This window comes from Microtus ochrogaster, chromosome 10 (genome assembly GCF_000317375.1).
Source record: "Microtus ochrogaster isolate Prairie Vole_2 chromosome 10, MicOch1.0, whole genome shotgun sequence".
NCBI lineage: Eukaryota > Metazoa > Chordata > Mammalia > Rodentia > Cricetidae > Microtus > Microtus ochrogaster.
In genome coordinates, this window is record NC_022016.1 from 9,084,097 (window position 1) to 9,098,810 (window position 14,714).

A 14,714-nucleotide genomic window follows, 5' to 3' on the forward strand; every position below is an offset into this window, starting at 1 on the left:
TTATCTTATACCAATTGGCCTGTATTATTTCGATCCGCCTTCATTTCTTGTAAACAGCTTAATTCTGGATTCTGTTTTCATATCCATTTTCTTAACCTGTGCCTTTTTATAGGTAAATTTTTGAGTCCATTGATATTAAGCGATATTGATGACCAGTTATTTTATTTAGTGTTTGTGTGTGCTTCCCTTCTTTGAGTTGTTTTGGTGAAAGGTTTTCAGATGTCTGTGCTATTTTGGGTGTTGTTAGCTTCCTTGGGTTGTGCTTTTCCTTCTAGTACTTTCTGTAAGGCTGGGTTTGTGGCTTCGTATTGTTTTCTCTGTTTTTTGTCATGGAATATCTTGTTTTCTCCATCAACGGTGAATGCAAGCTTTACTGAATATAGTAGTCTGGGCTTACATCCATGGTCTCTTAGTGTCTGCAGTACATCTATCCAAGACCTTCTGGCTTTTGTGGTTTCCCTTGAGAAGTCATGTGTACTTCTGATAGGTTTACCTTTACATGTTCCTTGAGCTTTTTTCTTTTCAGCTCTTAATAGTCTTTCTTTACTCTGTATGTTTTGTGTTTTGATTATTATATGTTGAGGGAATTTTTTTTGTCCAGTCTATTCATTGTTCTGTATGCTTCTTGTACCTTCATAGGGATATCCTTCTTTAGATTGGGGAAATTTTCTTCTATAGTTTTGTTGAACATATTTTCTGGGCCTTTGAGCTGGAGTTCTTCTTCTACCCCTATTATTCTTAGGTTTGGTCTTTTCATGGTGTCCCAGATTTCCTGGATGTTTTGTGTTAAGAATTTGTTGAATTTAATGTTTTATTTGATCAGTGAGTCTATTCCTCTATTAGTATCTTCAGCATCTGAGATTCTTTCTTCTATCTCTTGTATTCTGTTGGTTATACTTGTCTCTGTAGTTCCTGTTTTTTTTATCCAGATTTTCCATATATACAGCCATCCCTTGGTTTGTGTTTTCTTCATTACCTCCATTTCGGTTTTCAAGTCTTGAACTGTTTCCTTTACATGTTTGATTGTTTTTTCTTTGTTTTCTTGGGTATCTTTGAGGGATCTATTAATTTCTTCTAATGTTTTGTTAATCTTCTCATCCATTTCTTTAAAGGAGTTTGTTACATCCTGTTTAAAGGTCTCCATCATTTTCTTAAGGTTATGTTTAAAGTCCTTTTCTTTTACTTCTTCTGGGTTAGGATATTCAAGCATTCCTGTGGCATGTTCACTGGATTCTGGTGTTACCATGTTGTATTTCAGGATGTTGGAGGAATTCTTCCATTGGCACCTACCCATCTCTCTCTTCAAATGAGGCTAGCAGAGTCTTGTTATCTTGGTTTAATCTTTTCTGTGGCTGACTTTGTACTTGGGAGTTTTTCTTCTGCACTAGAATAGGCTCTCAGATCCCCTCAGCACTGATGCAGGCTTGTTACAAGGTTCCAAGGACCTTGCAGGTGAAAAGGCTGACTCTCCATTTCCCTCAGCAAGGGAGCAGGGTCTCTTCTAGGGTTCCAAGGACCTCGCAGAGGAAAAGGAGGGCTTGGGGGCTGGGTGGGATGGGAAAAAGAAGATCCAGCAGTAGGAACACTCCCTGCTGGCTCTATGGTCTCCTCCTCTATATAAGCCTTCTATCATATTCATTTTTTTCTGCTGTTTCTTGCCCAGGCAGCCTCCTGGGTTTTTTCCCCTCCCCTCCCCTCTTGTGTGAGGTCTGCTGTGTGATGTGACTGAGGTATTTCTTGGTTCCTGGATGCCAGAATACCTTTTCATCCAAGCCATAATGCTTACTTACCTTTGGTGCTGTAACTCTGATACACTCTTGTAATGCCTGCATTTCCCCTAATGGTGTATGCTGCACTGGGACACTATCCCTTTTCCAGTCCATCTGCAACAGACTCACCTTCTGGCTAACTGATTGATGTGGAAGGGTCTTCTGTTTTGAGTTGATTTCATTGGTTAATAAAGAAACTGCCTTGGCCCTTGATAGGACAGAAAATTAGGTAGGCGGCGTAAACAACAGAATGCTGGAAGTGAGGCAGACGTCATGCCGCTCTTCTCTGGGGCAGACACAATGAAGCTCCAGCCCAAGATGGACATACACTAGAATCTTCCTGGTAAGACCGTGGTGCTACACAGATTACTAAATATGGGTTAAGCAAGATATGAGAGTTAGCCAAGAAGAGGCTAGATATAATGGGCCAAGCAGTGTTTAAAAGAATACAATTTGTGTGTTGTTATTTCGGGTCATAAGCTAGCCAGGCAGCTGGGAGCTGAGTGGCAGGCATGCAGCCTGCAGCTCCTTTGACAGAATGGCACCCAATGTGGTAGTTTCATGGTAGTGGGACACGTCTGCTCCTGGCAGCACCAAGCTACTTCAAGAGGATGATGGGCATCAAAGAGGCTCCTTATGGAGTTTGATAGCCATTTGGGCAAGAAACTGCTCTTGCCTGGACTGTTGCATAAACTGGACAAAGAGAACCCAGGAAAAAAACAGCACCTCGCTAGCTCAGGGCTCGCTACTCTGGGCCAGCTTCTTGGTGGCTTCTGGAGATTCCAGAGCCTGGGTAGGGGAAGGGGGAAAGAGACCTGAGGAGGCTAGGAGGACCGTGCGCACCTGGAGCTGTGGGGCTTCTGACTGGAGGAAAATGAAGCCCCGGGGCAGAGTTGGTACTGGAGAACTGAGTATAGACAGGTAGAAGACCAGATACTAAAAAGTGGAGAACGAGGGATATGAGCTAGTAGTTGAAACCCTGGAGTAAGTGGAAGGAAGCATAGGGTCTCCAACCTCTAGGATATAGACTGTAACAGAGTCTCCCTCCTCTCACACTTGCTGTGTGTGTGTGCCTGTGCTCATACCGGCCATGAATTAATGTTTTTCCTTGCCCGTGCCCTATTCAGAATGTGTTGTTGTTTTCTTGAGGATAGCCATTTGCACTGGAGATGGACTCTCACAGAAGGTTCAATCACAGCAGTTTTAAATTACATCTCTTTCATGGCTAATGATGTTGCCTTCCTTAAACATATTATCCATTCACGGTTCTCCTTTTGAGAACTCTCTGTTCTGTCTCCTTAGCCTGTTTTTGTATTGCTTGTTTTGCTTCCTTTCTTCCTCCATCCCTTTCTTCTTTCCTTTTTAATTTGTTTAGACAGGTCTTACTCTTTAGCTCTAGTTGGTCTAGATTTCATCATGTAGACCAGGCTAGCCTGGAATTTGCAGAGATCTGCCTTCTATCTTTCAGGGACTAGGATAAAAAGTATGACCACTGTGTCAGGCCTTCTTCTTTTTACCTTTCTTTCTTTCTTTCTTTCTTTCTTTCTTTCTTTCTTTCTTTCTTTCTTTCTTTCTTTCTAAGATATATTTATTATGTATACAGTGTTTTGCTTATATTCTTGCAGGTCAGAAGAGGGCATCAGATCTCATTACAGATGATTATGAGCCACCATGTGGTTGCTGGGAATTGAACTCAGGACCTCTGGAAGAGCAATCAGTGCTCTTAACCTGTGAACCATCTCTCCAGCCCCTTTCTTTCTTTTTGATACAAGGTCTTCCCCAGCCCTGCTGGTGGAGCTAGGGATGACCTTGATGACCTTGATAAAACTTCGGATGACCTCCCAAGTGTTAGAGTTACAAGCATATGCTACTGTGCTAGGTTGGTGTGGTTCTGGGGTTCAAAGCCAGGGCATTGTATGTGCTAGGCCAGCACTCTACCAAAGGAGCCATATGGCTAGTTCGTCTTCCACATTTTAAAATTACATTTATTTAGTGTAACACTTGGAAGTCAGAGGACATATTTTGGGAATCAGTTCTCTCCTTCCACCATGTGGGTGGGGGGGGGGTCAACAGGTCATTAGGCTTGGTGGCCAGTACCTTAGAACCACCCACCGAGCCTCCTCACCAGCCCTGTGATACAGTATGTGCTAGTGGCAGAATACTAAGGAGAAAGATGGCTTAGTTGCCTGACAACATATTGTTGAAAATATTAAATGGTGAAAGTTAAGGAAGTGAAAATAATATAATTACAACAACTTAAGCAGAAGCAGACTGAGGAAATAATGTGGCTAAATATCTGACTTTATTTTCCAAATAAACTTTACACACACACACACACACACACACACACACACACACACACACACACACGAGGCTTATTTGGAAAATGAATAAATATTTATTATATATTAATGAATATATATTCATTCACATACTTGATCGTGGAAGCATATATGTTTATAATAAATGAATCAGAGGCAAGAACTGTTGCGTGCTCTGATGCTGGAATTACAGGTGGTTGTGAGTCACACAATGTAACTGCTCGGAATCAACCTCAGGTCCTCTAAAAGAGCAGCAAGTGTTCTTAACCACTGAGCAATCCCTCCAGCTCTGCAAACAAATCACCACCTCTCTCCTCTCTTTTCCTTCTCCATTCAAAAAAAGGACTGCCATGGTTACTGGCATCTTTCCTTTTTTAAATTAAATTTTAAATGAACTAACTGTATGTGATTGTGTGTGTGTGTGTGTGTGTGTAACATTTAGACATCTCTTTAGTTCACTGCTCCAGGAAATGTTTAGTCTTCATCATGTTCATTTTCTGGATTGGGTAAGGTAAATTAATTTCTGACTAATACCATGAAGAGCCACCTCAACCTAAAGAGAACTACTTCCTCTTGAACTGCAGCTCATTGGCCATTCCTTTTTCTTGCTCACAGGAACTATTCTCACTAGGGAGGATTGAGCGTAATACTTTAAGAAGACTTTACGTTCAAAGAGTATTTCATAATCGTATAGAATTGTTGCTTTCCACACAGACCGTCATGGGGCAAGTGTTGGTGAGTTCACTTCCACTCTTCTCGTACCAATGAACTGTAGTGAACATCACACAGGTAGGTGTGATCTTCCATGGTGATCTTCACCACGTTCAGACAATGTGTGTAGGGCTCTCTAGCCATCGTTCTGCTTCATTTTTCTCCAAGTGAGCAAACTTACTTAGATTTTATGCTAGAAGGAAAGCTTTATTAGCACAGAGCCATGTACATTTTGTGATATACATACAGATGTGTCTAGAACATAAATACTAGAAAAACATCTATTTTGAGAGTGTTGTATGCTTTGATTTTCCTGTAGAGGAGAGCGGCTTAGATTAGGTGGCTAATTTTTCTAATTTTCTAGAAAGAAAATTATGATCCAAGGGTGACAGGTTTTACCACTGCCATTTTGTAAAATATATGAGCAATGCTTCATTGCCTAGCACATAATTAACTTCCACTACCATTTAATGGATTTGGAAAGGATACATGTTGTCTGAATCCCATGCAATACTAATTGTGTTGTATGTATTTCCAGTGTCCCTAATTTTTTGCTGAATGATTGAAAGGGGCAAGTTAAAACCTTTACTTATTATTTTTTTTTTAGTTTTATTGAATGTGTTGCATTTCCCAGAGAGTTTGAAAGGTATATTCTTACTTGTAAAGAGTCCTTTATCAAACTGTCTTGTTAGTGTTAGTGTCCTCACTCTGCCAGGGTTCTCTGGTGTACAATAATAGTGGTGTGTGTGTGTGTGTGTGTGTGTGTGTGTGTGTGTGTGTGTGTGTGTGGAGACATTACACCTAGGACTTTGTACATGAATTCTACCTCTTGAGATATATCCAAAGCCCTACTTTGAGTATAAAATGTCCTAGTCAAATTCGAGATTTTAAAAATACTAACTCCAGAATCTTACTAAATGAATGTGTGAGACTGGTTGTTAAGTTAAAACTAGGATACTTTCTGGAAGACCACATTTTGCCACACCATATATTTGAAGTTGTTGATTCGTTAATTCTTGTAAAAAAATACATATTCTATTTTTATGTGTGTGCCTGCATGCCTGTACTCCTATGCCTGCAAGAGCCCTTGAAGGTCAAAGAAAGGCATCAAATTTTCTGGAACTAGAATTATAATTTCAAGTCTTCATGGGGGTGCTTCGAACTGAACTCTGGCCCTCTGCAAAAGCAACAAGTGCTTTTAACTGCTGAGCCATCTCTCCTTCCTCTTATCCTTATTTTTCTTAATTCAAAGATAGTTTCCATTTTGTGTTTAAAAGTTTAATATGTAAAACAAAGTGGCAGAGGTGGGCCTGGAAGAATCCGGTCATTACAGTAAGTTACTAATTTGAATGAGTGATTTAAAAAATACAAGACTAGAATTGTTTTTCTTGTAACACGTTTGAGTATAATTATGGGGAACATGTCTGTTTTCAGAGACAGGGCAGAATGGGCTGATATAGACCCAGTACCACAGAATGACGGCCCTAATCCAGCAGTCCAGATCATCTACAGTGAGAAATGTAAGTTTGTGCTTATTAGGAAAATCTCTGTAAATTAAACTTCTAACAAAGCTGAAATTTACAACCATATAGCATGGAAATAGAGAGATTTTTCTTTAATGAGAATCTGAATTACTTTTGGTGAGTTAATGTTATTTTCTTTGTCATTTGTTTTAATACTTTGTTGAAGGAATAGAAATATTCTAAGTAATGAATATTACATTATAATACATAATAGCTATTGTATGGTTGTGCTTTAATTTGCATTTAGAACATAACAAATGAGTTACTGCTTTATTTAGAACCAGCTTTAGTTGCTCAAGTACCAGCATTTTAAGATGTATTTTAGCTGTGTAGTGTTAGCCTCAGTTGACATGCATGTGCTGACCTTTTCTTTGACAAAATAGCCTTTTCTTACCATGAATGTGACCTGTTTTGTAAGTGGGAGGTCATGCAAATGTTGATTGTTCTTCTAGGAAAGCATATATAGATGAAATGAAATGCTGTTTTGTAATTTTATGTGTTTTAATGTTCAGAAGTGTATTTTTTCTTTCAGTTAATACTTTGTTTTCTAAGATCATTCTTTTTTGCAAAAAGCATGTATTTATTTACTTACTGATTATCAAGTTATGGTAAGAACTGTTTGTAAAGGAAGAACAATGGTATGGGAGTTGCCGTATATGAAATGAAAATGTAGTACCAGTTAGCATGCCGTACTAGTATAGAAATCAGAAGGGGTAAGCACTGAAGTAAGTCATCAGTATATATGAGGCCTTACTGTGTGATTGAAAAGCATGTTTCATGCTTTCATCAATGTCTTGATCCTCTTGGCTATGCATTTAGATAAAAGCATAATTATATCACTGTCTCATGTCTTAATGAACATGTAAGTAAAGATGAATTAATGTTCTGAGACAAAAATAGGCTCTATGCAAGAGTCAGCTTGGGTGAGAGTGTAGCTCTGTAGAGCATTTCCTGCAGAGTATGCAGGGCCCTGGATTTGATCCCCAGAAGACAACCCTCTGTAAACATAATAAGCAAAGAAAATGCTACTTACATCTTATTGTGATGCAAACATTATGAGATTAGGTTTAAAATACTCGATATTAAGGAAAATTTCAGAGTATATAATTATATGAAAATGTCTTCTGAAATATCTCACATAATATTTTTAGAAGAAATAAAAATACACAAAAATGTCTACCTCACTGGTGATGAGAAATGTAAACCCCAAACCTTTTCAGATTTGTAAAGTTTCCTGGGGACAGGAGGGAGACAAAGTCTCATGTTAGCTCTGGCTGACCTAGAACTCACTGTGAAGATCAGGCCTTGAATTCACAGATTCACCTCCCTCTGCCTCCTGAGTACTGGGCGGAGGTATTTTCTCAGTTGAAGTTCCTGCTTCCTAGATAACCCTAGCTGTGTCAAGTTGACAATAAATTAAACTTATCAAAAATTGGAAGGCAAATATACCAAAGTTTAAAACTTACACAGTTGCAGAACCATGAGTTAAAAAGCAAACAACATTATGGGAAAAGATACGTTATAAAAGCAGGACTGCTAATCAGAATTTGGTAAGGAACTCAGACAAGAATGAAGAGATAATATTAAAAAATATCAACTGAAAAGCAACAGAAAATGAAAATCCATTAGCCATTAAATAAAATCTGTTGTTATTATTAAGGATAAAAGATATGAAAAATAAAGTAAGGGCCTATATAGACCTACGAGTAAAGTGCTGTCTAAAGTTGAAGCTGTCTTAGCTCCATCCATTATAATGGCACATAGTAGTTCTCAGTTGCTGACATTTTTGGAAAGCAGTGCGATACAGCTGTAAAAATTAGAAAGTAGGGCTGGAGAGATGGCTCAGCAGTTAAGAGCACTGCCTGCTCTTCCAAAGATCCTGAATTCAGTTCCCAGCAACCACGTGGTGGATCACAGCCATCTGTAATGAGATCTGGTGCCCTCTTCTGGCCTGTAGGCAGACATGCAGCCAGAATACTGAGAATAGTGTACACATAATAAATAAATCTTTAAAAAAATTAGAAAGTAGTCAAGTCTTATAAACTTATGTTAAAGTTGTTTTTCTTTTAAGATTTACTTTTATACAGATGATTGTTTCTTTCTACATGTGTATCTGTGCACCATATGCATGCAGGTGTCCATGGAGGCCAGAAGATGGTATAGAAACCTCTGGAACTGGAATTGCAGAGGGTTGTGAGCTGTCATGTGAGTGCTGAGGGCCAAACCCAGGTCCTCTTAACTGCTGAGCCGTGGCTTCAGCCCCTGAGTGCCACTTCTAATATGTGTTCTGGCCTCGCTCTAGCATATGGCATAAGGGAGGTACTAAGGAGATGCCATGCAGACAAGATCAAAGGAAGGGCCTGAGTTCTTCCTCAGCACCCTGAAGAAGCAGCTCATAACCACCTGTAGCTCCAGTTCCAGGGACTCTGGCACCCATGGATACCTGAGTACACAATCACACTAAATGAAAATAAAAATAAGTCTTTTTTTTTTTAAAAAAAAGTTATGTGCCAAGGATTAAGAGCAGATCCTTTGGAGTTCAACTACCTGGCTTAAATTCTGGCATGTTCATTTTACTGGATCTCTGTCCATGAACACCATTTAACCTCTCTGTCGTCGACACCCATAGAGAAATGTAAATGAGGACAGTGAAAGCAAGTGTTCCAGAGAGAGTTAACTTCTTACATGCACACGACAGTGTTTGGCTCATAGTCAGAACCAAGAATATCAGTTGTTAAAATATGCACCCGTTTTGAATCATCAAGATCAAGGAAACCACCTGTGTAGAGAAATAGATTAAAAATAAAGCTTGAACCATATAACCATTAAGAAGACTTAGAACAGTTATAACATGAATTTTACATAGTTTGGCATTAATCTATAATACATGTGGTAAGCATGATTAGTCTTCCAGAGCTCATGTATTGTGTCTGTGACATTGAGTATTGTCCGAGTGGCACTCACTGTCATTTGCCTCTGCTGACATGGTACACAGCCATACCCCTAGCTCCTGGGAAAAAGGAAGATTAGGAGTCAAAGCTGGCCTTAGTTATATAGCAAGTTTAATCTAGCCTGGTATACATGAGACACTATCTCAAGAAATTAATAATATAATAATAAAACAGCCCAGCCTCCCAACTGTTTGACTGTGTTTGCTTCCTGGAATAAATGATGCACATGCAGATAATACATGTGTGTAAGTACAGTGGTTTAAACCGTGGTCCTTGTGTGTCCTGGTTCCAGTTAGAGATGTTTACGATTACTTCCGAGCTGTTCTGCAGCACGACGAGAGAAGTGAACGAGCCTTTAAGCTCACCCGGGATGCTATTGAGTTTAACGCAGCCAACTATACAGTGTGGTAAGTAATAGACGCCATTAATATTTACTGCTAGCAGGACTCGGGTTTGAGTCTGTGACTCCATTTTTAACTGAATTTTAATTTTCATCAAAACAAAATAATAATTCACGTATTTGTCTTAAAGTCTGTTGAGTGAAAAATAGCAATCTGCCCCATTCGTTAGTGCCACCAGAGTCCCTTTCCATTTTCTTGAATTAACTTCTGTGTACAATATAACACTGTGCTGTTGTTTGGTTTTGCATTGTCAAAATAATTCCTTCTCTGGAAGTTGCAGAGTTAGCTGTACTTCTTTCTGCAACAAATGAGTTATACTTTGTGCTATCCATGTTTTGTAGTACAATTACATGTCTGTTAATAGATTGCTGAAAGGAATATTTTTAATTTTTTAGCTTATATTTGTGTCTGTGTGTACAGTGCACAGACACATCACAGCCCCCTTTGGGAGTCAGTTCTTTCCACTGTGTGGGTCTCAGGGATTGAACTCAGGTCGTCAGGCTTGGTGACACCAGCTCTGTTTTTGTTTTTCAAGACAAGGATCTAGTATAGTGCAGGTTGGTCACGAGCTCAGTAGGTAGCTGGGGATGATTTGTGATCTACTGTATCTACTCTCAGGTGCTGAAATTCCAGCTACGTGCCTCCATGCCCAGTTTCATGCATGGTAGGCAAATACTCTGTATACTGAGCTGTCGAGCCAGCTGAGATTTCTGTTCTGTTTGGTTTAGTTTCCTTTGTGGCAGTAATTTCTCTCCCAGACTCTGACCTGTAACTACTTCTTTACTATTGAATATGTCATACTCTGATATCTATTCAAATCTTGTAAATCTATTGTCTTTTACTATTTTTTGATTTTTAGTGAAAAACAAAAGATAATAAAACCCCTCAAAATGTCACCGTGCAGACCAAGCTGCCCATAAACACACAAAAATCTGCCTGTTTCTGCACACACACATCCTGTCCCCAGTAATGGAATTAAGGTATGAACCACCACACCCAACTATTTTTCTTGCTATACTTTCTCATTTTATACAGTACATCCTTGAGTAGAAGAAAACTTAGAAAAGATTGTGTGGGGGCTGGAGAGATGGCTCAGTGGTTGAGCGCACTGGCTGCTCTTCCAAAAATCCTGAGTTCAATTTCCAGCAACCACATGGTGGCTCACAACCATCTGTAATGAGATCTGGCACCCTCCTCTGGTATGCGGGCATACGTGGAGTCAGAATATTGTATACATAATAAATAAATAATAAAAAAGATTTGTGGATAAAAGTGTTTGACATGGGGCTGGAGAGATGGCTCAGTGGTTCAGAGCACTTGTTTTGTTTTGTTTTTTTTAGAACGGGTTTGTCTATGAAGCCCTGGCTGTCCTGGAACTGTCTGTAGGACCGACTGGCCTTGACCTCTGAGATCTGCCTGCCTCTGCCTCCCAAATGCTGGGATTAAAGATGTGCTTGTTGCTCTTACATAGGACCTGGATTTCATTCCCAGCAACCATGGTAGCTCACAACCATCTGTTTGTTACTCCAATTCTAGAGGATCTTATGCCCTCTTCTGGCTTGTGCAGGCCGGTGTACACATATGGTACATAGATATACATGCATTAAATACATTTTTAAAAATATGTAAATATTTTACAAGTAATGTATAGAACATATACATTAAAATTATTAAAATACATTAAAACACTTTTTTAAAGTTTGAGATTTATTTAATTAAAGGGTTTTTATCTTAAGCCTTTATCTTTACTAATAGATTTCTAGATTGGAAGCCTTATTCTTTTAGAATTATGCAATTAATTTTCTTTTTTTTTAAACTGCTGTTGTGGAGGAGATTCCTATTCCTCTTTTAAACCTTTTTTTAAACTTAATTTTATTTTTTAAAATGTGTATGAATGTTTTGCTTGCATGTGTATCTGTGTGCCACATGCCTGGTTCTCTCTGAGGTCAGAGGAGGGTGTGGGCTCCCCTGGAACTGGAGTTACAAAATGGTTATAAACCACCATGTGGGACTGCACCCAGGTAAGAAAAGGTGTCTTAACCACTGACCCATCTTCCAGTCCTAAACCTTGTCTTGACCTTGTAGGTTTAAGTGCTCTTCCCTTCTCTTGTCTCCTTTCTGGATTGACTTTTTAGCTGCATATTAAACCTCCAGTACCATCTTTTCTTACTCTTTTTTCCTTTTCTTTAGTTTATTTTACCTCGTTTTACTTTTGAAGCCATGCTTTAAATATGCAGCCCTGGCTGGCCTGGGATTCTCTATAACCTCAGAGCTCTGCCTGCCTGTGCTTTCCAAGTGCAATTTAATCTGGGATTAAAGGCATGTGCCCAGCATACCCTGTAGAAAGACTTATTTTATTTGTAAGTAATATTCTGGTAGTGGTTCTAAACTGCAATACTTTGATAATGTTTGTAATGTATTAATTATTATATAGATAACTATATCCTATAGAAAAGAACATGTCTTATTTTTTATTATAGAATGCCAAAATCCAGAATATTACCTGAAAATAACAATGTAGTTACTTGTCTTCCCATTCCTTAAAGCTCAAAAGTTTCCTTTTTCTCTATTTTGTGTTTGTTGTGTGTTTCTCTATTTACACATGAAATACTTGGTTCTTCCAGTTCTAGATGTATGAATTTGGATGATTATAAGTTCTTAGGTTGCTAAATTATTGGCTGTGTAAAGTAAGTACCAGACTATTGTCTATAGATTATATTATTGTATTGTAGCTTTATTTGGTATTCTTGCTAGGCAACTTGTGTGGAGTAACCAGAGTGAATGTTTGCTGTTTTGCTATAGGCATTTTCAGAGAGTTCGCTTGAGGTCGCTTCAGAAGGATTTGCAAGAGGAAATTAACTACATCACTGCAATAATTGAGGAACAGCCCCCAAACTATCAAGTTTGGTAAGAGAAAACAGGAAGGACGTATGTAACTCTGCTAATGGCATTTGACACTGGGAGCTGAGATTTCTTTATCATCTTAGTCATTTACATTCAAACTGTAACCTGCCTCGTAGGATTATAAGTTTCCACCTTAGGAGCAACACTGCTAGAGTGGGAAAATTATGAAAATTGTTTTCTAGTCAGTATAAAATAACCTTTATATTTGATGCTTTATTCTTTTATCTAAAAATGCTTATTAGTTTTGTGGATACAGAGAAACTAGAAACAGTCTAAAAGTGAGAGCGAATAACAAAACCAGTTATTTTCAGGAGCATCATGAAAAACACGATGGTAGGGATGTTCATGGGGTGCATTCTGTAGCAGTCCATCCCATGATAGCTGGTGGGAGAGCAGAGAGCAGCATGAGAGAGGAGCTGGTGTGCAGACACCCTGCAGGGGCGCACTCCCAGAGACCTGACTTTCGTCGGGGAGTAGGGGTGCTGGTGGCAGAGAGAAAGGACTGGAGTTGGGAGAGCACTCGTCAGAGACTGTACCTGAGCAGCAGACACTGCTGCAGCTCCGACTGTGTGCTGTGGTGCTGACTGAGTGGTGGGGCCAGGGGGAGACAGAGCCGTGTGGGGAAGACTTCTGAGCAGAAGAATGAAAGAACACCATGCACTCAGAATGCGACTAGAATACATTTCAGCAGTCCTCAAGATACAGGAAGAGTGTGATCTTTTTTTTAAAGCACTTTAAAAAATATTTATTTATTAACTATACAATATTCTGTCTGCATATATGTCTGCAGGCTAGAAGAGGGCACCAGATCTCATTACAGATGGTTGTGAGCCACCATGTGGTTGCTGGGAATTGAACTCAGGACCTTTGGAAGAGCAGGCAATGCTCTTAACCGCTGAGCCATCTCACCAGCCCCAAGAGTGTGATCTTAAAAGACCTAATGAACACTAATACAGATCTGGGCTGACCATAGTGGAAATTTCCTTGTGGGGATAGGAGTTCTGGGGGTTGAGACAGGTCCTTGTTGTGTAACCATGGCTGACCTGAAACTGGGGAAGTGGACCAGGCCAGCCTTGAACTTGTGATGCTCATTAGATTATAGATAGGCATGTACCACTATGCCCGATGATGCGTTTTAATTAAGGAAATGATGTAATCCAAGTTTGTGTCTTGTACACTGTGTTAGTCAGCTTTCTATGCCTGTAACACTTAGGTCATCAGTTGGTAAGGAAAAAAGCTTTCTCTTGGCCCATGATTCCAAACTGTGGTTGGCTGGCCCATTGGTGTTGGGCTGTTCTTAAGGCCTACATTATGGTGGGGGTGGGCATCTGTGGAGAAGGAAGCTGCTTGCTATCGCACCTGAAGCAGAGAGACAGACATGCCCTGCAAGGACACACTCCCAGTGACCTCACTTCCTTTCACCAAGTCCTGCCTCCTAAAGGTGCCATCATCTCCCAGGAGCTCAATAGGCTGAGGTAAAGCCTTCCTCACATGGGCATTTGGAGAATATTCAAGATCCAAACCACTACAGGTTTATGGTGACAGCAGGGTGGAGGGTGGCCTGTACCAAGGTTACAGTCTTGGAGGCTCAGGCCAGGCCATCAGATGTGGTCCAGCTGTAGGGAGAAAGGATGATAAACTTGGGGAGAAAATTAGAAAAGTAGCCTGTTTTGAAGTTTACAGAAGTGTGGTGGTTTGAATAAGAATGTCCCCTGTAGGCTCATGTGTTTGAACAGAGCACTTGTTCCCCATTTGGTGGCACTGTTTGGGAAGGTTTAGGAGATGTGGTGTTGGAGGAAGGAGTCTCTGGGTGGACTCTGAGAGGTAAAGACTCATGGCATTTCCAGCGTGCTCTGCTTTGTGCTCGAGCTCTTGGCTTACTGCTCTCTCCACCAGGCCTGTTGCTGGGCTTCCCCACCGTGATGGTGGTGCGCTCTCATTTCTCTGCCGCCATAAGACCACATAAACCGGTTTTCCCTTCTATAAGCTGCCTTGATCATGGGTGTTCTGTCACAGCAACAGGAAAACTAACGCGGCGAGTCACAGAAAGACTGTCTGTGTCTGCTGCTTGTGAGTGAAGAGTGGCTGTCACAGAAAGACTGTCTGTGTCTGCTGCTTGTGAGTGAAGAGTGGC

The 14,714-nt window shown here is 40.0% G+C and overlaps 1 protein-coding gene across 1 annotated transcript in view; it reads left to right on the top strand.

Moving 5' to 3' along the window:
- The first annotated feature begins 6,221 nt into the window (after window positions 1-6,221).
- LOC101999702 (protein farnesyltransferase/geranylgeranyltransferase type-1 subunit alpha-like) overlaps window positions 6,222-14,714 on the top strand; it is a 13,119-nt gene continuing 4,626 nt past the window's right edge. The window contains exons 1-3 of the mRNA XM_013348218.1: window positions 6,222-6,321; window positions 9,568-9,682; window positions 12,479-12,583. Of these exons, the coding sequence (XP_013203672.1) occupies window positions 6,222-6,321; window positions 9,568-9,682; window positions 12,479-12,583 (320 nt within the window). The remainder of the gene's footprint in view (window positions 6,322-9,567; window positions 9,683-12,478; window positions 12,584-14,714) is intronic.